At 35.1% G+C, this 26,992-nt stretch overlaps 1 protein-coding gene across 1 annotated transcript in view; it reads left to right on the top strand.

Moving 5' to 3' along the window:
* Positions 1-25,426, top strand: part of LOC129228501 (SOSS complex subunit B2-like) — a 48,514-nt gene extending 23,088 nt beyond the window's left edge. Inside the window, exons 2-5 of the mRNA XM_054863213.1 lie at positions 11,883-12,021; positions 21,981-22,052; positions 25,279-25,348; positions 25,409-25,426. Of these exons, the coding sequence (XP_054719188.1) occupies positions 11,883-12,021; positions 21,981-22,052; positions 25,279-25,348; positions 25,409-25,426 (299 nt within the window). The remainder of the gene's footprint in view (positions 1-11,882; positions 12,022-21,980; positions 22,053-25,278; positions 25,349-25,408) is intronic.
* Positions 25,427-26,992: the final 1,566 nt, after the last annotated feature.

The following is a 26,992-nucleotide window of genomic DNA, read 5'->3' as shown; positions in this document are numbered from 1 at the left end:
AAAAATATTATCTGCAAAGCCAAAAATTTTCTGCAAAAACCATTCCTCCTTTCGTCTATTTTATGCAAGATTGGCAATTGCAGGACATCCCGAGCAAATGAAATTTCTTTTTCCACTTTCAGTTGGTGACATCTTTTCTTTTTTTTGCTAATCTACCAGCTGTTATACAAATACAAATACAAATGTGACGACCAGCAACAGGCTCTGGGCCCAGCTAGGCTGGTCCTAGTCAATTAATTAGTCCCCAATGAAGATTAATGGCCCTCTTAAAGCTATCCACTCCCTTGCTCATTACCGCCTCTTCCGGTAAGCTATTCCAAGTGCCCACGACCCTGCTAAAGTAGTAGTTTTTCATGATTTCCAAGTTGGCCTGAGATTTAAATAGCTTAAAACAATGACCCCTTGTCCTGCTTTTCCCGCAAAAATTTAATCCATTTACATCTTTCATTTTGATAAATTTAAATAACTGAATCATGTCCTCTCTGACTCTCCTTTGCTCCAGGCTATACATGTTAAGCCTATTAAGTCTGGTATCATAATCTAAATCTGAGAGTCCCCTTACTAATTTAGTTACCCTTCTTTGAACCCTTTCCAATACAAAAATATCTTTCTTCAGATAAGGCGACCAAAACTGAACAGCATACTCCAAGTGAGGTCTTACTAAACTCCTATATAAAGGCAGAAGAACTTTCTTAGATTTGTTTGAAATAGATCTATTGATGAACCCAAGCATTTTGTTGGCTTTGTTACTAGCAATACTGCCCTGTTGACTAAACTTGAAGTCCTGATTTATAAAGACACCCAGATCCATAACATTTTCTGCCTGATTTATGACTGAACCCTGTAAACGATATCTCATACGCTTATTTCCATGACCTAAGTGTAGCACTTGACATTTCCCTACATTAACTGCCATACCCCATTTATCTGCCCACTTAGTAATATGATCTAAATCCTCTTGCAGCTGTTTTACTTGTTCTTCATTTTCGACAATCCCCATAACTTTTACATCGTCAGCAAAACAATTCATGCTTCCAGAAATATTTTCATTGATGTCGTTCATAAATATAATAAACAAAAGAGGCCCTAAAACTGATCCCTGAGGAACCCCACTTAAAACGTCACTCCAATTAGAATGATTTCCTCTCACAACTACTCTTTGCTTCCTACCAGTAAGCCAATTTCTAACCCAAAGCAAAGTTTTTCCTCCTATTCCAATGTCAGCTAACTTGCTGAGAAGAGCAACATGCGGTACCTTGTCAAAAGCTTTTTGAAAATCAATATGAACAACATCCACACATTTTTTGTTATCTAAAGTTGAGGTAACCTTGTCGTAGAAATGCAATAAATTAGTAGTACAGGATTTACCTTTCCTGAAACCATACTGCAAACTAGTCAACAGACTATTAGTCTCTAAGAACATCATGATCTTAATTTTGATCAAAGTTTCGAAAATCTTACAAATCACCGAAGTCAAACTTACAGGTCTTTAGACCCCTTCTTGAAGAGTGGCGTTATGTTAGCCAGCTTCCAGTCCTCTGGCACCATCCCCGAGTTATAAGAAGCATTGAAAATATTCAAAATAACATCCACTAATTCCTCTGCACATTCAACTAAAATTTTTGGATAAATATTATCTGGTCCCGGAGCTTTAGTTGCTTTAATCTTTTTCAAATGAAATAAAACCTCCACCCTGGAAAATACAAAATCCTCAAGCTTATTGACCTAACTTAAATTTTTAATTTAACTGCAATTCTAAATGAGAAGAAACATCAACATTAAAATGAGAAGTAATTTTCTTATTTGTCCCCTTATTTTCAAATGTTGCTCCACGACAATTTTCCTGCAGTGTGATCTCATTACAATTTAAATCTGACAGCGTTTGGAATTTGAATTTATCTCAAGGCAATGACATATTGAAAGGGAGGCAAAATCACCGAAACTTTTTTATGGAGGCAGTTCATTGGGTGCAGGTTCCTAGGATGAGGGAAATTGCAGGGCCACGCCGTCCCTATGTGCGAGTTCGTGCTGAGCACAATGGCGCCAGAGTCAAAAAGGCGTCGAACTCTACCTATCAAAAATGTTCCAAAAAAAAAAAAAAATGGGGGGAATCTCTGTCAAAAAAATAAATAAAAATAAAAATAAATAAATAATTAAACTAAACGTTTTTTGTTAAATCCAGAGCCTGATCAAAACAAAGTGATGCCCAGGCTCTGGCAAAATTTGGTGCCTCTCTTGCAAGAAAATCAACACATTTTTCATGTGGAAGTTTCCAAAAAAGGGAAGAAGAAATTTACCCTATTTGGGTATCCCTAAAATTGTGGTGCCCAGGTCCATGGACCTGCCGGACCGTGCGTTTACCAGGCCCTGATTATATCTAATTGTGGCAGTTAAATTACTGCTTATTGAAACAAGCAATCCTCTCACTGCCTATCCAAAAGGAAAAATTAATGCCTTGTTCTGTCTAAATATGCTATTCAAAAGTGCAATCTTGTACAGTGAAAACACATGATGCTAATTATTATATACATTAGTAATTTTCTTCCTAATGTGGAGCTGTGAATACTATTTTAGTACGTCTATGGCACACAAGGCTGAGTGTGCATAGGAGGTGCAAGAAATTTTCTTTCCGCCATTTTGGTTCTTGATGTGATTATGTTACATTTTAATTTGTGAAATATGTCCTTTTTTGATTTCAAATTATTGTTCGTGGTAATTTGAACTATGTTGTCATACATGAAAAAGTACTACGAGCCCATATGCGTATATTTTACTTGTGTGTAATATTTATCTTGTAGACACCAATTTTGGTTAATTTCAGTTCTAAAAAGTAGCGACTTGATCATAATTACTCGATTCTCTCCCCCTCCGTTTTTCTTTAATTATTTGCTTATTAAAAGAGCTATGGACAATGAATTTGTTTTAGATATCATATTCAATGCTTTTTTAATGATTCTGTATTTTAGAAATATTGGTTTTACCTGAAAGGATTTCAGTTTCAGATTTTAAGGTAGAATACCCTCTATACTTTGTTTTAAAAATATAATGAGTACCCTGCTGTCAAGTTTTAACACGTATAAAAGTGTTTAATTATTTATCAATCAGAGAATAGAGAGATATTTAAGTGGTGTTATCGTTGACATTTAAAATATTTTAATCTTCCAAAACGCATTAGCATATCAAAGGAGCTACTGAACTCGAAATAACTTCAAGAAATGAAGTAAAAACATATGCTGTAATCCAAAATGTAATATATGTTTCATAAATTAAGTGCCAAACTTTTTTTCCCACGTCATATTTGTCTAAAAAACTTCATTCCAGGCATGCATTAACTATATTTTTGTCGGACGCTATTGCATAAAGGCGCCATGGGTGCAATACCTTCCGTCTCAGGACGGATTTCCGTCTTGGATAAAATTTCCGAGACTGAGTTCGGGACGGAAAGAAATTCGATGACTTTCTTCCAGTTTTTACTTAAAAAAGAAAAATTGAGTGTTTGAAAAATATGCTTTAATATATTACTGGACCGTTCCATAACCACGAATTTACATCGACATTCTCTCGGTTTTCCGCCATGGGCTTGTTTTGTTTGCAACAAACGTGCTTTTGGAGGAGTGCCTTTTAGACTCGCGCCGTTTTATTTTTATTTCTTTTATAGGTATAGCTTTGTTATTTCCAACTCGCTGCATTGCAGACCGAGGAGTTGCTCGCTATTCTCCCTGATTTTTCAAAATAATCGACTCTAATTGAAAATTTAGGCCTTTTCTCATGCTATTTTCGATCATCCTTTCGTTTTTAATGTTTTTGCCACAGCAAAGGTCGTCAACATACCAGGTAAAACGGAAACTATCAGATTTTGAAGATTTTAATAAAAATGAGAATTTTGGAAATAATTGTGGGTGGAAGGATTTCAAGCTGGTTGGAAACACCAATGGGCTACCGTTCCTGCATTTTTGACAAATACTTGAGGAATCACTAAATTCCAATGTCATTGAATTAACTCTCTCTAGAATAGAAATATGGAGGGGGGAGAGAAAGGAAAGGGGAGAAAAATAACGGAAGCACGATTTTGCGAAAAAACGCTGCTCTTGCGAAGAAGGGTAAGTCCGCAAATCAACCCACGATACTGAGGTCTTAAAACGTTCATATATATTACTCAAGGACTCCAGTATAAAATATCGAAAAACTGAATTGAAAGTCATTTTTGAATCTGGGAGTGGTTCGATATTTCTCTTCTGCAAATTCTTAAAAATTTAAAAGTTAAAGTTTTAGGCTGTTTTTAATAATGTAAAAGTGGGAAGGTTTTAAAAAAAAATCGAAAACTGGGGTCTTAAAAACATTAGTTTAGGCAATCTTTGGTGAATTTATGAGAGATGGTTTTGGTGTTCTAACATGAAATGTTATATAGCTGATGTATTTAAAACTATTTGAGGCTGTACTTAAATGACGTAAGTGAAACGGCATTTGGGACCCTCTCCCGAAAAGTTTTTGTAATTGAAGTCTTAAAACTTTTAGGCTGTCTTTGGCAATGTCAAGAGGGAGGGAAGGGACATAAGGTGAAATTCCGGAACTTGAGTCTTGAAAGCGCAACTTTAGACCGTCTTGTGGTTCGGGGTTCCCCTTCCCCAAAAAATATTCAAAGCTGAAGTATTCAGAACTCAGCTTTAGGTAATCTTTGGAGGACTTAAGAAGAGGGAATTCAAAGGCTTTCTCTCAATGAGTTTTAGAATTTAAATTCTTAAATCTTCAGTGATGAAAAGGGGAACCGCAAATTTAAGTCAAATTTATTGAACTTAGGTGAAGGGGGGGGGGGTCTCTCCCCGAAAATTTCTGCGTTCTGAAGTATTGAAATGCTATTTTGGCTATTTTTGAGTGAGTTAACAGTTTGGGAATTCAGGGGTCTTTCTCGAAACCTTTTCAAAATTGAAGTTGTTAGAAAAAAAAATCTTAAATAAAAACTTGGACTGTTGCGGAATGGTGCCAGTTCATTAGCATTAGTCGGCCATACCCTTAACCTATACCTTTCCTTCTTTTCTGGTTTGTTGGCGCTACCTTGGGTAAACTTTCCAATCAGAACTGATTTGTGTTGCAAAAGTGAAAATCTCATGTCCTAAGCGATTTTATTGCGATAGTAAAAATGTTTACGATTGGCAAAAAACTAATGGTTTGGAGCTGCAAGCGCTTTTACTCCTAACCTTATCCAACATCGTCTAAAATTGCGTTTGGAACTTCAATTTCGAAATATTACCGAAGGAGGGTTCCTGAATTCCATCCCTTCAATAGTGCATTCAAAAAGCGTATAAACGTTATGAAAGATGGAGAACAATTTCGTTTTTAAAGCTTCAGTTTCGGGGAGAGCCCAGAGTAAGAATCCTTGAACCCCTCCTTTCCCTGAATTTTACTAAAATGGTATACCATAGTGTTTTTGGGACTTCAGTTTAAAAAAATTTCTGGTTGAGAGCCCCCGTGAACTCCCCCTCTTTATTGCCGGATTTTAGGTTTTTTAGAATTTGATGTCAAAACGCCTAAATATTACAATTAAAAGGCTTAAAATTTAAATCAAACAAAGATTCCAAAACTGGCATTGTTAAAATGTACAACATTTATACACATAAATTTTTTCTTAAGCCCGCATGCGGGGGGGGGGGGGGGGGGGCTGAAAATATTTTCCGTCTTGAACACATCACCAAACTTGCACCATGAAAGGCGCTCAAAAGACATTTGCACAACGGCGCCAATCGGGCTTGGCACAGGCCTGGGAAATTGTTTCATTTTCATTTTGTGGGGGCACAGCTAGGGGGGGGGGGAGACCAAGCCGCGGCCTTGCAACGGGTGGCAACTTCTAGGAAGCAGCAAATTCATCCAATTTCTGTGTCTGTGTGTGTGTGAGTGTGTGTCTTCTTTTTTGTCAAAACTTGTTATAAAAGCTTGAAAGATCATGTATAATAAAGGCAGCAGTTTCAAATTTTTGCCCTTTAGCTTGGAAAAGTCTTAAATCCAGCACTGTGTGGAGGCCGTAAATCCACCCTGTTATGAAGACTGTTCGTTAACCCTATTAAGAATGAGAAGGTTCAGGGTGGATACAAAATTAGGTTTTTTTGAAGAGGGGGGGGGGCATAGGCGGATTTAGGACTGAGTTCCTGGGGGGGGCAGGATTTTTTTTTTTGAGCAACATTTTTAATTGCCCTCCCCCCCTTCCCATGTTTTTGTCTGTTTTCTATGATGCGTAAGGCCATTCTTTACTTTTTTATGTGTCGTTTTCATTACTGTGTGTAATCATGCTGTCCTTTTTAAATTGACCTTAAAAGAGAGGGGGCTGGTATTAAGAGAGTAACACAGTGCTCCCTTTTAAGTGGGATATATAATATCTCCAGTTTTAGGGGGACCGGCGGTTACTCCCCCGGAGGAAATTATCTAAAATGGATATAAAATTCTGCATTTTGAAGTCTTATAAGGGTTAATTGGAAATAATAGGCAAATATTTTTTTCTTTTTTAAGTTTTACGCTTTAAAAGTGCTTTGTGATGCAAGTTAATACTTTAAAAGAAATGGTGCACAGATTTAGAGAATAGGTATCAAGAGAGTAACATACTACCCACTTGAACAATTCTTAATTTATACACTTGATAAGAAATAAAATTGAAGCACACTTTGCTTAGGAGTTTCAAAGACTTGTCTAATCTTTTTCAAGGTTTGGTTGGTTAGATTGGGGTTTTGGTTCAAGAGCCCTTGTAGGCTATACTGCGCCAATCTTTTCAGGGATTTTAGAACCTATTAATAATTTGCACTTTCCAGCCTCTGAAATTGAGTAGTAGATTATACACTTGCACAGTATTGTTCAAACTTTGTAAGAAATGGCTATTTTAAGTTTAAAAGAAAAAATAACTTTAATTTCCTTTTCAAAAAAGAAAAAATCATGATTTTTTTTTGTTATAAGATTTTGGAAGATAAGTTGTTACTATATAAACTCCTCCCAAAACTGGGGAGCAGTGTCCCCTTTGCCCCCCCCCCCCTATAAATTCACCCATGCTCTTCTAAACTGTTCAAAAACGAAAAAATAATGATTTTTTTTTTTAATTTTTGGAAGATGTGTTGCTACTACATAAAGTCCTCCCAAAACTGGGGGGCATTGCCCCCCTCTGACCCCCCATAAATCCGCCCATGGGGGGGGGGGCACCGAGGAGTAAAAGTAAAAAGCACCTCCTTATACAATTTTTGTAATGTTTTTTAGGCTCTCGTTAATTACTGATTCTATCGACGAAGAATTATTATACAAATCGCAAATTTATGTACCTTTGAATCCTAAGCTAGTGAATAAGCCAGTAAAATTAGACTGACCTTTGTCACCAATGTTACTCCTTCCGTTAACAGAACTGATTTTATTCAAATATGCTGTGAGTTTTTTTAAATAATAGTTCAAGAATTTTATTTGTGCTGTTTAGAAACCAGTTAAAGAATATTTGATGTAATAGTTCAAATAATTAAGAATCCTCCCTTCCTAAAATCCGTTACTGAGAGGGTTCATTAAAAGGAACAATGCAGCCACAGTTTGTTTGTTTTTTTAGAATACACAAAAATATAAGCAAATAAGAATAATATAGGGAAGTAAAAAAAAAAAAAACTCTCAGGTGCTTAGAAAAAGTTTATCACAATCCTGTTTAGTTGGAAAAGTCTTTTTCTCAGGTTAAAAAGACACACTAAAATTCTACATCATATTTTTAAATGTTTATTGAGAAAAATAGACAATGTTCCACTTTAAACAAATATAGCTTCATTCTTTCGTACTTGTCTTTAAGTAATAAATGCATAATCTATTAATTGAACAAATACATTTTCAATAAGCATGCATGACAAATTATAAAATTGAAAGTCTTTCAGTGAATTACATAAAAGTTTTTTCATTCATTTAACTACGGAGAATTGACGTTCATTCTCTGGCATTATAGAGAGGCATTGTCTAAGGTCATCAATAAAAAAGGTATAACATCAGCTGAAAAAGTAATGTTTTCAGAAGCCTTTCACAAAGAACAAAATTAATAAATGTGAATGGAAACAATGATTCTAAAACTTCATGAAACATCAAGTAGCACTTTGGTTTGCTGAGAATATGTAGTTTTGTTTTCTCACTGGGAGCTAATCTTTAATCCAAAATATGGTTTCGCCTCCTATTCCAATCCATGCCAATTTTGATTAAGAGTATCATGTAGTACTTTATCTAAAAACATTTAAAAACATACAGGGTGTTTCAGTTACCTGCTCAGAACTCCTAAGAGGGGCAGAGTGGATTGTGATGACTTGAAATGATATAGCAATGTGGGGTCGGAAATGCATTCCTGAAGTGGTGATGAACACAGAAGCACAATAGAGAAAAGAGACTGCAAATGAAAAATCTTTTTAATAATACATGAAAAAAAGCAAAAGGTACATGGGCCGAAGTATGTGTTCAAAGTCTTTTCAACCAGCTACAGTGCACATCTCATATCTTCAGCATATGGAACTCCTAACAGTCTGGAACTCTCCTAGCATATCTCAAATTTCTCAGGTCGAGAAGCATTTTCGACCTTACACTGCTATATGATTTCAAATGGGCACAATGCACCCTATCCCCTCTTATGAGTTCTGAAACAGTTAACTGAAAATGCTCTTTATGTAAACAACATCCACACTTAATGTTATCTAAAGTTATAATACCTTATACAAATAAAAAAAAGTGATGACCAGCAGCAGGCTCTGGGTCCAGATGGGCTTGGTCCCAGTCAATTTATCAATCCGCAATGAAGATCAAGAGCCCTCTTGAAAGTATTCATCCCATTGCAAGTAATCTTTGTTACACAAATGTAAAAAATTAGTTTCACACAGGACCAACGCTTAAAAAACTAGTATTAAACATTTTTTTCTTGAGATAAATGGTAAGTCAACAATTTTTCTCATGGAAATTCATGGTGCTAATTTTGTGCAAAGTTTCAAAAATTTTATAATCTGCTAAAGTTAAGCTCACAACTTTGTATCGAGCCATCTTTGTCTCAGACCCTTTCTTAAAGAGTAAGTATTACGTTTGTTGACATCCAGTTCAGTGGGACTAACCCCAAATGCAAGAAGCAGTGTTAGAAACGAGAATTTAAAGCAGGGAGTCATGATGATGTCTAGTGTAAGTTTCAAGATGTCAAAATGAACAACCTAACCTGACAGAGTTGTAATCATGACATTAGGATCTGCGGAGCCTTCACAATGCTTGGTTTGCTCTAAGTATAGGTGCCATTTTTGGTAAATCCAATGTGTATGTACCCGAGCATAAGAAAAATTCTGCTTAAATAGAATGATCCTTTTAATGCTATTGGCAACTGCATGTTGCCAATAGCATTAAAAGTATCAGTAAGACAAAGAAAAGAAAATAATTTTTTAAATACAAAATTGTTTACATTTTTAAAAATTGCTTTTATAAATCTATGTTTTGGTTCTTAGTCACAATGAGTCGAGGGAAAAAATGCTTCAATGTGATTCAAAACTTAAGGTGTCAAATTGCCTAGAATTGGAGCCAATTGCTCTAGAGGGGATGCTTCGATTTGGAAATGTAGGCATAAAGTGAAAACTTTTGCTCGTAAAATGCAACTAACAACCGCTTATTTCTAACACACATAGTTAGAGTTGGGGGGGGGGGATCTTAATATACTAATTTCTAGCATTTTGCAATTCAAATAAAGGAGTGACAAAGAGGAGTTAACAAAGGAGTGTTTCAGAATGCACAAAATGCAATGAATGCTCTTTCTGAGTGAAAAATAAGTCAATCAGATGCCCTCCTAAGAATGAAAGTGAACTAGTTAGATGCAGTGCCATAGAATCTGAGATCAATGTTCAATCAAATACAAATGAAGATAAAATAGCCACATAGGTTTTTATGACCAAACTTCTATTTTAAATCCATTCTTACCTTATTAAAATTCATTATTACTGAATTACTTCATCCTATTTTAGCTCAGCTTGAAGAAATTGTGACTCATATGACAACTAACACACAAGATACCACTCCTACTCATAATTTCCTTTAGGTACAAAATATTCACAGTCAAACCTGACTGGTCAAATTTGTTACCCGAAAGGAGCTAAAGGTATACATACTCCCAATGTATGTTATATTTTTAAAAAAAATGTAAAAACATTCTTTTAAGCTATTAAACAGACAGTTGCCTGCCTGTGCCACTAGATGTTACATCGCAGATATCACAAATTCGCCACAGCAACTGCGCTTGCGCGCGGACTTCGTGAATTTAAAAATTCTTGCTTAAATTAATTACAAACATTTTATATGTTAACAAATTGCAGCAAATAATGGATATCTACACTCATATTTTACACATTTTTAAAATACGCAATATTATGTTCATTTTAAATGCATAAATTTAGGAAATAAGCAAACCAATAAATATTGAAGAGTAATTTTTTTCTTTCATTTATTAAGTCGATCAACTGACTTAATAGTCTTATCAGGGATCGATGGAGGTTACTGTGACCTCCCAAAAATTTCTTTTTTTGGCAAATTTTGTCTGACAATTCTGCAAAATTTGGTGCTCCATTTGACAAAATTATCATCAATCGGAGAAATTTAGGGTTCCATTCGGCATAATGTGGAGTTCCATTCGGCAAGTTGAAAATTTCCGCTCTCCCAAAAATTTAAGTTCGGGATCCCTGATTCTTCGATTCCAAGTCACAACTGACTACAACTGTATTTATGTCGAGGACTGCATACTAAGTGCCTTGCCTCCATTATTTTTTATACCGATAGATGGCAGCACCAACACCGGATCGAACAGTTAATGAGAATTTAAAACTAGACCAGGAGCTAATTGCTACCTGGTGCTAGCACCCTCAGAGGTATCGTTTCACTTGGAGGACTTTGAGACTACAAGCATATTTAACGTTGCCCATTCCCCTTTAATGACGATGGTTGGTCTTCGACCATGGAGGTTCGAACTCAGGACCCTCCGGCCCCGAATCCGACACTCTACCGATCGGTCTACCACGGCCCTTCCCTGATTCATACCTGTAGTTACGCAGATTACGCAATCACTATGAAAATATTCTTATCACATTCATTAATTTGTTGCTCTGCATAAATATAAACAAATAACACATAATCTTTAAACAGAAAGCACAATGAACAAAGTCTGCGCGCAAGCACAGTTACTGTGGCAAATTTGTGATATCTACAATTTAATGCCTGTGCCTCCATGAGTGACAGGTTTGCCATAGGTGAAAATTTTATTCAATATAATAAATAAATAAACTTAGAAAAAGTAAAATACTGTGCTCCAACCCAGACATACTAAAAGTGAGGCTTTACTAAACACTTTATGAACTAAGATGCATGATAGGTCTTCTACCAAAATGTGTAAATTTTAATATGCATAAATTTAAATTACAAATGCAGTATAACTTCGATTTATGGATACGCGATTTAAGGATTTCCTCCATTTAATGATGCATTTCACTGGTCAGTATTTGACTGTATTAAACGTCCATGCTCCATGATTTTACGATATCCTTGATTTAATGATAAGTTTTTCCGGTCTCTTGACAATCGTTAAATCAAGGTTATACTGTAAATAGATATTTTAGTTATAAAGAAATGAAAAAAATTTATCAATGAACCAAAAAAGCACCTATGCTACTTCATCCTACTTATGACAACATGATGGCAAAGGAAAAATAGAGCATACACAGCATGTACTATCAAAAAAGACTTGCATTGCATTGAAACTTGAGATGCTATTGAACTAAACTATTTTGCATTCATTGTTTGATTATTGTAGTAATAAAAAAAACTTATTTCTTTTTAAAAACTTTAAAGGCATTTTTGTTTAGATGTTGCTTTATCTCATTATACAGGAAGGCCAAACACAACAAAGGAAAATCATGAAGTTCGAACTTGTAAAGTTGCAGACCGTACTGCATCCATCAATCTTTCAGTGTGGGACGAACCAGGATTGTATCTTCAACAGGGTGATATCTGTCGACTCACTAAAGGGTTCGTAATTGTTATTCTATGAAGACACATAATCTTTTAAAAGCATTTCCCCCAGACCGAAACAGGGGTACTGTGATTCAATTAAAAGGGACTTTTTGGTTCAGTTTTGTCACAAAAAAGGTGTGTTTTTTTACTTCTTGGTATACTATATACAATAGAGTCTCGAAAGTGCGAGGTTCCGCTTAATCCGAGGTGCTTCGTTTCCATTCAAAATTAAATTTTTTAATAGCTAAAAAAATGACTGCGACTAAAATCTGAAAATCTTTTCTACTGTAAAACTATTTAATTACATACAGTAAGCAATAAAAATACATTGGGAGATTCATTTCAACAATTGCCTAATTGGCAAGAAATATTTATCGACTTTAAGATATGTATTAAGATGCCCTGGGGAAAATAACTTCATACATAAAATTGACATTGATTTGTCACATAAAACGTGTTCACACCCCTTTTGGAAGATCCAATTGCAACCCAAAAAGGAAGTGCACAACTCCACGCCAAGTGAATTGCATGTACAAAATTTAAACTTTCTACTATTAACCGTTTTTGTGTTATGCAATATACACATACTCAAGCACTCACATATGAAGATGCAGACCTCATGACAAAACACGTCAAAACAAGTTTACAAACACAAATACAAAAGTGACGACCAGCAACAGGCTCTGGGCCCAGCTAGATTGGTCCTAGTCAATTGACCAGCCCCAGTGAAGATCAATGGCCCTCTTAAAACTATCTACTCCCTTGCTCATTACCACCTCTTACAGTAAACTGTTCCAAGGTTCCACTACCCTGCTAAAATAATAATTTTTCCTAACATCCATGTTAGCCTGAGATTTAAATAGCTTGAAACAATGACCCCTTGTCCTGTTTTCAGTGCTAAACTTCAGCCCGTAACATCTTTCATTTTAATAAATTTAAACAACTTAATCATGTCCCCTTGGTCTCTTCTTTGCTCAAGACTGTACATTTTTAGCCTTCTAAGCCTGGAATCATAGTCTAAGTGAGAAAGTCCATTTATTAGCCTTGTAGCTCGCCTTTGAACCCTTTCCAATACATTAATGTCTTTCTTAAGATAAGGAGACCAAAACTGAACAGCATACTCCAAATGAGGTCTTACCAAACTTCTATATAAGGGCAGAAGAACTTCTTTAGATTTGTTTGAAATAGATCTATTGATAAACCCAAGCGTCTTATTGGCCTTGTTACTAGCAATGCTGCACTGTTGGCTAAACTTTAAATCCTGACTTATTAAGACCCCCAGATCAGTAACTTTGTCTGCCTGACTAATGACTGAACCTTGTAAAGAATAACTTGTACACTTATTTCCATGCCCTAAATGTAGCGCTTGACATTTCCCAACATTAAGAGCCATACCCCATTTATCAGCCCACTCCGTAACATGATCTAGATCCTCTTGCAGCTGTTTTGCTTGTTCTTCATTTTCTACAGTCCCCATAACTTTGTCATCATCAGCAAAACAATTCATGTTCCCAGAAATATTTTTGTGAATATCGTTCATAAAAACAATGAACAAAACAGGCCCTAACACTGATCCTTGAGGAACCCCGCTTAAAACCTCACTCCAATTAGAATAATTTCCTCTTACAACTACCCTTTGTTTCCTTTCGGTCAGTTGTTTCCTTCCTGGGGCAGTCAAAATGCATGCTTTTGTTTCCTGCAAATATTCACACATAAATACCTACGGAAAGGGTTCCCAATAGAACGCGAGAATCATGCACTTTTAAAAGAAGTCTCACTTGAAAAATGTTTTGAAGCGGAACTTTCTCGCGATTTTGTCTCATATGTTAATTTGAATAATGAGATTTTTAAAAAGAAATATCTTTCAATTTTTTAAAATATCACTCTAATTTCAAGAGGATGGTATTTTCTCATTGACATTTTTTCCTCTAATGGGAACCTTGCCTGTCTACCATCATGTAAACCTTAAATCAAAATTTGTTTAGACAAAATCAAAGGGTAATTTATGTTGAAATTTAAGTGATAAATTTTTCGTGAAGACATTACTTCCTTTTCCTTGTACAAGAAAGTAAAAAGATGCTCCTCCTCATGTTATCAGAATAGGATCAATTTTTAGTCTGGAAGAATTTTCCGGATAATCCGAGTTTTCAGTTATCCAATGTGACATGAACCCCAATTAACATGGATTTTCGAGACTCTACTGTGCATACAAAACCCAAATATTTTTCAATAGTAGGTAATTATTATTATTATTATTTTTTTTTTTTTTTTTTGAATAATGAAAAGCTGTTTAATATTTAGTTTTAAAAACTGTGCTCAAGTCATAGAGATTTATAATCAAATCAAAGTCTAGTAGAGAAGAAAAATGGGGGAGTTATGTTTCATGGCAAGACTTAAGTGAATCTAAAACCTTTTGGAAAAAGTTTGGTTTTATAATGAAGTGTTTCATAAAACTTCTAAGAGGCAAGGAGGGCGCATCAAACGCACATTTTCCCACATCTGAAAAGCCTGCTTTCCAATTTTTAGTTTTTCAATATTTATTTAATATTTTATTTGCTTTTGACTTTTTTTGTTTTTAGCGATATTTTTAAGATGTATTAAACCTTCTTTTATGCTTTTACTTTTGCGGTAAAATAGGCTAAAAAAACTGAATGCATCAATATTTTTGCACTTAATGTACTTAGGAGGTATTAGTTACGACTGTGTCATAATGTTACGATTCCCGATGTATATAAATGCTTTGCTGAATTAATGAATCTCTTTTTATGCTGTACCAGATTAATAATGACACGTCACATCTCATCACAAAGTTGGTCGCCAAAGTGAATCGATTTGTAGTGAGTGTATTTCATCTCCAAAATGAATCATTTTGCACTTAATTTGTTTTCAATTTTTGGTAGCTTTATTTGTAGTTGCAAAATGATTATAAAAATTTCTACTGTTGAACTGCTTTTTTGATTTTGAAATGCTTTTACCAGTTATAAGTATTTCTTGACTTTTGAGTGTTCAAACATACTGATATTTTCAGAGATCTCGACATTATAACTAGCATTTTTTCTAGAGTGAAATTTCTTCCTAGCTAGTTTATTTCATGTTTTGTAACAGAAACATCACACCATGCTTTTCTGTAAATGCCATATAAGTGTTAAGTAAACACTTATATGGCAAGTAATCAGCTGTATGTAGAGAAATAAATAGATTTTTTTTTGTGCTGAAAAATAACAGGAAATATCCAAAATTGTTTAGCATAAATAAACAGATTACTGAAATCATTCTGAAAATTCATTCTCATGACTGAATTCATTCTCATCATCTGAATCTTTATTTAGTGCTTCCTTTCCTTTTTCTGGTAAAGGACTTCAAGACAACTTATCTGCAATGATAAGTTTCATGCCTGGAGTAGTGTACTTGATGGTATAAGAGTACTGTATCATTCATAATTTCATACGCTTAAATTATATCTGTTTAATCGTGTTAAACGGTGTTATATATTTCAGCTGTATATAGTCTAAATGAAATATGGCATCGGTTTTTTTCTGTTAATTTTTAATGATATGTGTGTATGTAAGGGGACACTATAGTACTCCCATTTGCTCATAGAAACAAAGGTGTATACAAAACTGGGCAAAATTTTTCATTTTTACGTTTAACAGTTTCGTACCTCATACGCTTTAAAAATGTATACTCATAATTTTTGAAAAGTTTCCATGGGCATGCAGTTGCACGCTTTTTTGAGCATTATCTAAACCTGCCAGTACAGCCGTACCCCCATTTTTGAAGCTCTGTTCTAGCTTATGTCTAGCGTTCCCGTTATGGGTTTTTCAAAGGGCGCGGCGCCCTGCCCCTTTTCTTTAAAGAGCTGATGCGCCCTGCATGGTAATCCTAAGGCGTACACTGAGAAATGGGGTGATGAGGAGAAAAGTATAATGAGTTCACGAACAACTATGATAAAAATCCAAGTGAAATTCTTTCCCTCATATTTTTACTTTTCCTGAAATATTTATACTTCTGAAATTCAAAATTCATAATTTAATTTCCTTTAAGGCTTGAAAATCCTGATTCTGTGGAAGTTTTCAAGCAAATCTTAAAGCCTGTGTTTTTTTCCCCCTATAATCATTATCATTTTTTTTTCCTATAATCATTATCTTTTTTTTTTTTTTTTTGAAGTATTGAAACAAACTCTTTAGCACAGGGCAAATGTTAATGTACACTCCTGAAAATAAAACTGAAACACTTCAATAGTTGGGGAGAACCTAACCTGGCAGCATTAAGAAAGCTACGCAGATCTTAATTATTGCATTATGAGCCTATCAGATTAGGTTTGCCCCAATTAGTTTTTATATAAAACGTTTGTCTTTAATAAGTAAATCAATCTTAATGAAGTTGAAATTGTAAAATATATTACAAACAAGTGGCACCAGTGAAAGAAGAACACTCAAAATCAACTACTTTCGCTGCAAAGGCATTTAAAATTTTTATAGTAGTTTTATAAAGTGTATTTGTAATGAATTGACAAATGGTCCTTTTCTCTGCAATGGAAATATAATTTAAAGAAGAATTAACAGTATATTCTTTTTTTCAAAAGCAATACCTTTATACCACTTTAATTGTAGCCTATTGTATTTCAAAATTTATCGTTCAACACCAAGATTGCAGCATAATTCAAAAAATTAAATAGTTGTTAAAACATATTAAACTTATCTCAAAAGGAGTGGCATTGTTGAATGAAGATACAGAGCAAAAGCACGTTCACGAGCACGATTGAATCAAAACAGCGAATGACATAGGTTCTTCGTTCTTCCTTCAAAAAAAAAAAGAAAAAATTCCCGCCTTTTTCAAATTACTTATTTAGTTAAATACGTCATAAAACTATCTTGTTACAGGTTGGTCACTGGTGGGAAAGTGGGAAACTTAGCAAAAAGTAAAGAAAGAAAACACAGCTGTGCCCGGCGTGTGAAAACGACTTCGATCTGGACCCCCCAGAGATCTGTCTCTTCTCCCTTCATCATTCTAGATAAGGAAAGGCAGGAAAGGCAATATAATTGTTCGCCAAGAAAAGTGACCATTCCAAGGTCAAGTTTTACACCCCATGTTGTAAATCCTGCTGTCTGCTCCCCTTCATTTAGAAAAACACCGACTCGGGCATAATCGCACAAATGACGACTGGTATATTTTGAGGACTGATATAATACTGACACAAAAATGACGACTGGTTATCATTTGTTTGGGGGGGGGGGGGTGCCTCACCCCTCTCGACACTTCCTAACTATATGACTACTCCAATTAAAGCAAATATCATCATGTGTATATCAATAGTGCTTTTCTAAAACAAGATGCATCTCCTTACTCAGACAAAGCCGACTGGTAACTGGTCAAAGAACTACTTGGAACGGGAAAAGTTCTTCTAGGAAGCAGGCCCGGATCTATAAATTTTGGGGCCCATTGCAAAAACTCTGTAGGGCCACCCCAGAGGCCAGCAGTGTACATTCGTACCGTTAATAAGAACTTAGTGCTAGTTTTTTAATTAATTTATTTATTTATTCTTTTTTTTTCAATTTCTCGGGACGTTGGGCCCTTTTAGGTCGTGACCCCCCCCCCCCCCTGCTCCCTGCACTGCGGGGTTTGCGGGTACGCAGATTCGGGTCTGCTAGCAAGACTAACTGTGCATTTCATCAGAATAATTTTGTTGAGCATTTACAACACAATTTTATGCTGAAATTTTGGGAAGAAAGAGGAAAATACAAACTCCAAGGAAAATCCAAACAAAGGCACCTGAAGCCAGGGGCCCCCTAAACCTCAGGGGGCCCTATTGGAAGCAATCAGTCCGCACCTAAAATTCATGATTAAATATCAATTTCCATGAGTTTTGAGCATTTTCCACACAAAATTATTGCTGTCAGCGGCAAATCCTCAAAACAAAAAATTTTGGTTTTGAGGATAGGCCACTTCGCAGCTCCGAGGCCCCCTGCTTTTCTGGAGGCCCCAGCTATTGCCTCATGCGCCTATGCGGTGATCCGCCACTGCACGTGCTGTAATAAAGTAGAAATTGAATTACAATATTTCCTCTTTAACATACCTGAAATTATCATTCTACAAAATAAAATAAAGAAAGGGAAAAAAAATTTTTCATAAATGAACTTACGATTTAAAAAGTAAAATAGAAAAAGGAACTAGTTTGCGCAAGAAGTGCGAATCTTGGTGATGCGAAAGTATTTTATTGCAATTTGTTGTGATCATCATTTTTTAAAATTTTATTTGTATCCCAAACGAGACAAATAGTATGAGTAATTTCTTTCTATTTTTTTTCTTTTCATTATAATCGTGAATGAAAGTTGATTTTTGCTTTCTTCATTTGTTGAGCACATTTGCTGCAACAATCTTTCAACATCTGCTTTTGGACAATTTTCCATATTCCAAATTAGTGAACAAAATTAAAGGTATTTATCGAGAATTCAGAGTTAAATTTAATTTTTAAAGGATGAGTTTCATTTACAAGATACTTAGTGCGCAGCAATCTTTGAACACGTGCTTTTGATTGCATGTGGCAAAAACGCGTGCAGTATTTTAGCACTCTGTATTCAGTTGCTTTTCCTTAGGCGTTGACCAATGGCGTAGCCAGGGTTTAATTTAGGAGGAGCTACAAGCGGTTCGCACATCAGGTCAACTCAATCTCACTTCTCAAAACTCCTTGCCCCTCCACTTTTTTAATTTCAAAACTACAGATCGAGCGAAAAATAATACTGTTGAGGAATTCATATGTTTAACAAAAGTAAAATTGACTTAATAAGTGTGTATTTTATATTTCTCATTAAAAGGGTACATCGCACGATTTTTTTAAAATTTATTGCTTTATAATATTGCACTGTTTCTTTCCCCTCAATCGTTTTCAGGAAAATATTTATTAAATGAAATATTTGCAACCATTCGCATTTATATCGTAATATCATTCATGTCGTGAATAAAGGGCGTGAATCAGTGATGGGAGATCGCCAAGATCTCCCCAAAAGGTCCTTATTCATCAAATCTAAATTGTAACATTTGATTTTTCTTTTCCTTTTTTGGATGATTTTCTTCTAATTAAGTATAATGTAAGTATGGTATAAGTGCATCGTTCAAGAAATTTCATTCGGTTAAATTAGAATCCCCACCCTCTCCTGAAAATGTAAGTTTCAGCCCCCCTTCTATAACCATTTGATTTATCTATTTACGCTGCTTTATTTCACTTTCATTTTTAATTACACATGCATAATTCTAGCACAGTGCTGTAAGCCACGGGGAAGCTCTTTATACTATCGCTATTTTTAAAAATTAGTCTCTTTATGTCTCTATTTGAAAATTTCGTATATTTTCGATCTTTTCCCTATTTCTTAATCACATGTGACTATCTTTTTTTTTCTCTCTCTCCTTTTTATTTTTCTGCAATCTTTACGCGCACCGCCAAAGTTCATCGGCAACGGAGTGTACGCATGACGTCATTTTCGTGGAACCTGGTGATGGGGTTTTCCCCTATCCAAGCTGAAGTCGTAATAAAACGCTATTTTTGGGCTACGGAGGCAGTCTCCCGAACAATAATCGAAATGCTAATTGCGACGATCTTTGATGAGCGTAGGAAAAGGTGTTAAGTCCAACCGTTCCCTTTTTTTTTTTTTTTTTGATTTTTTTTTTTTTTTTTAAATAAAGCTGAATACAGCATTTTATTTTTCTGATACAATTGTGCGAGTTAGTTTTCCTGAAAGGTTATTAGCCCAAAGTGGAAGAATTTGGGGGATTGTTAGTATCGAAAATGGGGCGGGGGGGGGGGGATTTTTGGGATACAAATATGCAGGGAGGAGTGGATGCGATTTTGTGATACAATTATGAGAATTAGTTTTTCTAGATGGTATTGGTCCAAAGAGAAAGAATTCGGAAGTTGCCAGTCTCAAAAGTGATCCAGGGGGGAGTGGGGGAAATTTTTGTAATACAATAATGGGAGAAGGGGGATATTTGTTTTACAATTATGGGAGTTATTTTTTTCTGAAAGATATTGGCCCAAGGAGAAAGAATTTGGACGTTACCAGTCTTAAAAATGGTGCAGGAGGGCATGGGGGGGGGGGTTGTGATGCAATTATGCAGGGAGGAGTGGGGGCGATTTTTGTGATGTAATTATGGGAGTCAAGTTTTTCTGAAAGTCATTGGCCCAAAGAGAAAGAATTGGATGTCACCAGTCTAAAAAATGGTGTTGGGGAAGGGGAGGGGGTTGTGATACAACAATACAGAGGCGGCAGGCAATTTTCGTGATACATTTATGGAAGCTAGTTTTTCTGAAAGGTATTGACCCAAAGAGTTGTTGAACTATGCACGATTTTTGCAAACAGATTATGTAGTTGTCGATGAAAGCTTTTCGCAGACAGCTACAAAATTTTTTGCCACTGGGGCTATTGGAGATACTCCCAAAATGTTTTTGAAACAGCTGTCTTAAAAAATCTCTTAGCAAAAGCATTCACTGTGAACAAAATTTATATTTCAGTTTGCAATGATATCATGATGTAAACCAAAGCATGGAGACCTCAATTATTTTCATTCATTTGTTCAAAACCATTTTCATTCATGTGTTCACATTCAGCAATAACTTTCTGAAAACACGGTAATAGTGCATAATTCCTTAATGCTGCATGTGTCGCATGTCATGCTTAACATTATCATGTTAGTGTAATCGTATAGCCATCTTTTAATCTCCGCTTTGGGTTTACGAACCTTTTTATTTTCGCACTGTAGTGTACAATACTATGCATATTGAACTAAAATACAAAAATATTTTTCGCATATTTATTTTTGTTTCTTTTATTGATTGGCTATTTGTATAAAGCACAGTAATAAAAGGTGAACTTTAGCAGGGTGCCCCCTGGGGGGGGGGGTTCATAGCGCAGATTGAGCCACGCCATTGAAATTTTTAAGTGGGGTTGTTTGAGGGCATTTTTCTTTTTTTTGGGGGGGGGGGACTTTATTTTGGAGTGGAAGGTCTTTGCGATAATTAGGGAGGGGTGAGCCCTTGCTGGGGGGGGGACGATTTGGAAAACGGGGGATGTAGTAAGTATCTTGTAAATAAATTTGTTTATTTTGGAACAGTTTATATTTGGTAAATAGAATTAAAACTGAGAAATTTTTCTTCATTTTTTACGTCCGACACCATAGAATTGCCCTGAACGTCCTTTTAAAGAAAATGTAACAATCTCTGCTTACATCTTGAGAGTTACTTAGTGTCATAAAAATAAATTATTAATGGTTGTACCATATCTATAAAACAACTTTCATAAAACTTAAGTGATGTTCCTATTGATGTGATGCATAAGGGAATCAGCTATCAATATTTTCCAAGACAATTTGATTAGACCAGATCACTAGATATATAATTTTAATCTAAATTTGAAAATTATGAGTATATTCCTGTGAGTTTCTTCCTTTTAATTTCATGACTGTAATACACATAGTTAGTACATGGTTTAATATGTCACAAAAGTGTCTTCAGGATCACTCCAAACCTGATTGTTTAGGAAGAAGAAATTCGCAATTTACTCAACTTAAATTTGACCCAATTATTAAATATGACCATGCACTCATACCTAGATCTAATAGGGGGTCATTAAGTGTTATTTAAAAAGAAAAAAAAAGTATGTTGCATTATTGTCAACAAATTTGCTGAATCGGAAATTTTTAGAAACTCACGTTCTTCTTTTTTGGCCGAGGGGGGGGTCTTCCTGATTTTGGAGGGGTATGCATCCTTGCTCTTGGGGGAGGCACCCCTTGTGTTGACTTCCTACTGGGTCATCCCCGAGTGCCTTTTACTTCCCAAAAAGTGCCCCTTTTTAAATCGAAAATGCCCTCTCTGAGAAATTTACCCTGCCCCTTTTTGAAAATAATACTGTTATATAGTGCTGCTACTTGTTTTTCTTCATTGAATTTAACTTTTTGTGCTTGTTTGTCTCTTATTAATTTAGATATGCTTCAGTATGGAAAGGTTGTCTTACCTTGTATACAGGCAAAGGTGGTGAAATTCAAAAAATTGGAGAGTAAGTTCTCTTATATTAAAATTTTTACCGACTTGCTTGTGTGTGTATGTGTGCATGTGTGTTATTATTCTATTTATTTATTTTTTAATGATGAAAAAAAAAGTTTCATTATATATTCTTCTAGAAGTACTTTTTAATGCAAATAAAACTACCTAAATGGCTTCCCCCCCCCCCCCCCCACTCCCATTGTTTTGAAATTCATAAGGTTATTCTATCGTTACAAGCGTAACATTTTAAGAGATTTTTTTTTTGAATAACAAGAGTTATAAGCTTTTAGTTGAATTTTGAGAAAGAATAAAATTTCTGCATGAAACTTCATACAAGAAAACGCACTTTTAAGTGCATCAATTGGTTTTTGAAACAAAATTACTATACTGTGACAAACATAACACAGAGTCGAGTCTCCATACAACAAAGTCGCAAGGGACATTTGAATGGGTTCGTTACTTAGAAACTTAACAAAAGAGAAAATAGTAAATTTCTATGCTTAATTTTTAACAAAGGTAATTTACGATCACGCACAGAATAAATCCATTTTAAAATGGCCTGATCAACGTCGTCATACATGCACAATAATTTTCATTTTCCATTAGAATTGTACATTTCACCACTTTACTTAAAATGGGATTATTTTTAATTACTAATTTTTTAGTATAGAGTAGATACACTATTTGCAGGTATTCTGTATTTTTGCGGCTAAATCTTTCTTCGTAATGCCGTTTCCAACATCATTGACAAGTGAAATTTTTTCCTTTATAGTCACACTTTCTCTTTGACGTTTTGAGAACAACGCACAACGTTGCAGAGCAAGGTGAAAATGAGCAAAACGTGCACATGGTCACTTCAAGAGGCTCCAGCGCAGGGTCAACACATTTCCAGGAAACTCACACCCTCTAGGAATTTTCTCATTAGATCATCAATGGTCTAAGGGAATTCTACACCCCTCCTTTCAAATCCCCCCCCCTCTCCCCTTCCATCACCACAAGTGACAAAGAGAAAGGAATGTTGAAAGACAAGATGAGGAAGCCTCTACAAAAGCACCAAAATGAAAACGTCTATTTTCCGAAACATCGACACTTTTTCCCCATAAAAAGTTTGCAGTAGAGAAATTCAGCGGTTTGATATTCATTAAAGAGAGACAGATTTGCATGCTTTTTGAAATGAAACTTTCTGTGTCACTGAACATGCTTCGTTATATAGAGAACTTTGCTAAATAGAATGTTCGCTATATGGAGACCCAACTGTATTTGCCACCTAAAATATTTACATGAATTTTAGCTCTCAATCTCTTTAAACTTTAGCGAGATATTATTGCAAAATCAATGTATTGCGTAATTTTTATTCCTAAACTTCATATCTCATGCTAAATAACACTTAATTTTGCTTATAATGCAATGGAAACAAGTATTATTCCAAATATGATGTGTGATGAACGTGGCTCTGTAGCTGAAACATTTTAGCAATAGACTTGTTTAGTTTCTTGGACAGGTACCTGTATAAGTATTAATAAATAAGTTAGCACTGATACTTTGTCTTTAACGCTATATTTTATGAATATAAATATGGTTTGCACACACGGGTCAAACATATTGCCTCAAATTTTTTTGTATAAACTAGGAGGCCCTGCTCGCTGTCGCTCACCAACCTTTTAAATCGTCTATTAAAAAGAATCAGATTAAAAAATTAATTACAGGGTCCCTTTCGACCAAAATGAAAGTTCCTTCTCCCTCCCATAGAAAATAGTATTTAAGTTAAGAGCTCATGATTAGAGCACAACCCCTCATCCACTCAAAGACAAGAACTTGATGGAAGTATGCATAACCTAGATACTAAAAAAAAAGCATTTTGAAAAGCATACCTTTCTTAGGTTGCAAACTAACTTGCACAAACTTTCACAGCTATAGGTGCTTAGGGGCTCCTGAGCATTTCAAAATGGCAGTTGTGTATATTTGAAAAGTTGCTTTCAAATTCATGATCTCTGATAATATGTTTTGCTCTTCAGCTCTGGGCTTGAATTGAGTTGAGCCTAGAACTTTTTGCTGAAGTTCAAACCCATATGTCTGCTGTTTATTCAGAAAAAAGAAGCTATTTCAAAAGACATAGAATGTTAAAAAAGTGGGAAATTTTTCATCCCTTTAAAAGGCAATTTACTTGAAATTTCAGTTAAAATTATTAATTAAAAAAAAATGAAATTGAGGAGAAAACAAATTGCCAGGTGCCAACCTTCGGGACTCAAAGTAATTTTATTAAAAATTTCTATGCTGTAGGTACTATGGTGGCTCCTGGATGCAGGTCCGCCACACACATCCTTTTACAATTTCTTTGACATTACTTTTTTTAATGCACGGAGGTTACTTGTTTCGTTGATCATTAAGAAATACATCAAATACCATATTTTGCCAAATACCAAAGACAAAAAGTTTGGTTGAAATTCTAAGGCATCCTTCACATAAACCAATTTAGTTGAGTCAACTTTCGAATGGGTTAGGCGGTTATAAAGATAAATAACCAGGTAGAAAAATGATGAAATCACCTATCATTTTTCACAGGACAGACAACTGTGCCGGCACATCTGCTAGTCATCTTTTGATAAGAATGGTAGCGACACATATGTCTGCTGTGCCAAGCACATTAGGTTCAGTTGACTGTTTTATGAAGGATGCCAGACGATTCCTTCACTTTTCTACCTGATTACTCATTCTATTTTTTTCTTTCTTTTTCTGTCTCTGATAGTTCATTCTCAAATCAGCTGGAAAAAAAAAAACAGCTGTTTTCAGGGCCACATCCAACTGGTTAAACAAAGTGTGGTGGTTGGTACAGGTTACCTTGGAGCATTATGGAATGCAGCTTCTATATTATTTTTCTCTGAATTTTAAATTCGTATTGCACTAGAAAGCACTTTAGAAGTTTGTGTTTAATATCTTTGTTTTATAATAACTGGGAATGTGTTTGTGCCAATGGCGTGAAGTTCAAATTACCTGAACGTGTATAACTTTTTGAGTTTTCATATTATTTAAGTCTAATGTTTGTATATTATATTTTAATATACAAACATTAGACTTAATGATGCCAGATGAAATTGCGAAATATTTTTATGTTATTAATAAGTTAAGTTTTGTATTTTGAAATTAGTTTTTGTATTTCATTTAGTTTTTGTATACATATAGCAGTTTTCAAGTTTTTAATTATTTTTAGAACTAATTTCTAAAGTCTATTTGTTTTTCAGGTTTTGTTTTACATTTTCTGAAACTCCAAATATGAGTGAAAATACAGAGCAAACTAATCCTCAAAAACTTGTATGTATTGTTATATTCAACAATATTTGTGATTTAAAAATTTTTGTTCTTGTATTTTAGAGATTATTGCAAGTTTAAAAGTTAGAATTTTTATTATAAGCTAGTATTTTACTCCGTAATGCCATACCTCCTCCAAAGAATTTATCTTTGTTATGCTTCCTGAACTAAAAGTTCTCTGCATGCTAACAAGGAGTTAAATCTGTTCACAGCCAATCCTTTGCAGATGGGACGGTTCAAAGTTGTTGTGCAAAGCTGAGCTGATGCTGTTATAATGGTGCTTAGGTGTTAAATGGTGCACTTAGTTATCACTGCAGTTTGTTTGCATTGAGCACACAAATGAATTTTTTGGTTCTGTGAGTTGTTTTTGCTGAACACATATCGTCACCTCAGAGCAACACTAAGACATCTAATCTACTGTTGCTTTAGGGGGACAATATATAAGCTCCTCTCCATATCGATGCCTATGCATTAAACCAGGGTTTAAGATGCGTTCAGAAGTTTTTTTTTTTTTTAAAGCAAAAATGCTAAAACTGGAAAAAAAGCTTTAGCAAAATGTTAAAGTATCAGAGGTTAATGAATACGTTCACATATCTTTCTTAAGTACTGTTGAACTTAATAGTCAATCAAGCTCTTAGTTAAGCTGTATACCGTATATACTCGCGTATAAGTCGAGAAATTTTGTCCAAAAAATGAAATGAAAGGAAGAGGCGACTTATACGCGGGTCAAATTTTCCGAAATTTTTTTCCCGATCAACGAGAGCTGGGAAGCTACGAGAAATGCCGATGTGCGGTTACAGGTAGTTGCTGATAAGTTGATCGTGTGAAAGAGTAAACTTATTCAAAAATAATAACTAAGAAAACCTAAATAATACACATACATAAAGATAAATTTATTCCTCTTTATTAAGGATCAAATCAGCAATTAACAAATATCGTGAAACGTATGAAAATATTTATTGTCAACAGTCACGCCATTCAGACTGAGAGTGCGTTCGACGAGCACGACGGGGAGCGACCGGTTAGTTAATCACGTGACAGCTAATGATCACGTGCTCAAATCAACCAATCAACTGCTTAGAATGGTAACCGCTGGGGTAACCGGTTGACCATAGAACGCCGCGGTTAGTAACTGGTTACTTACTGGTTGACCGGTGAGGTTCGTCGAACGCATCCTCTGATATCATTGACGATTCTGCAGCCGCCGATGTATACGATGACGCGGTGATGACGGAAGCGGACTTTAATGAACTTTTTTTTGCGTCCGACTCGGAATCCGAGTTTGAAGGCTTTTAGAAATGTTTTCCTATTTAATTCCTATTTTATTTGTAAATAAATGTGTTCATTATTTTGAAATTTCTTTGAAAATAATTCGCGATGTTTTTGGAAAGTATGGGGGTCGACTTATAGGCGGGTTTTAGATTTTTTCTGGATTTTTTCTCTGAAAAAGGGAGGGGTCGACTTATACGCAAGATCGACCTATACGCGAGTATATACGGTAATCATGTGAAATTGAATAGCTTCCTCTCTCATATTGTGTATTATTATTATTTGGTCAAAAAAGGGAAAATACCTTGCTTCATTTTTGTAATTTAGGTTTTATTTTTACATTTTGCAAAAAATGCGACCATAGCGGAAACCTTGCAT

The sequence above is a fragment of the Uloborus diversus genome, chromosome 1, assembly GCF_026930045.1.
Source record: "Uloborus diversus isolate 005 chromosome 1, Udiv.v.3.1, whole genome shotgun sequence".
Taxonomy (NCBI): Eukaryota; Metazoa; Arthropoda; class Arachnida; order Araneae; family Uloboridae; genus Uloborus; species Uloborus diversus.
Note: the sequence above shows the minus strand (reverse complement) of the source record. Positions and strands in the feature narration are given on the sequence as shown.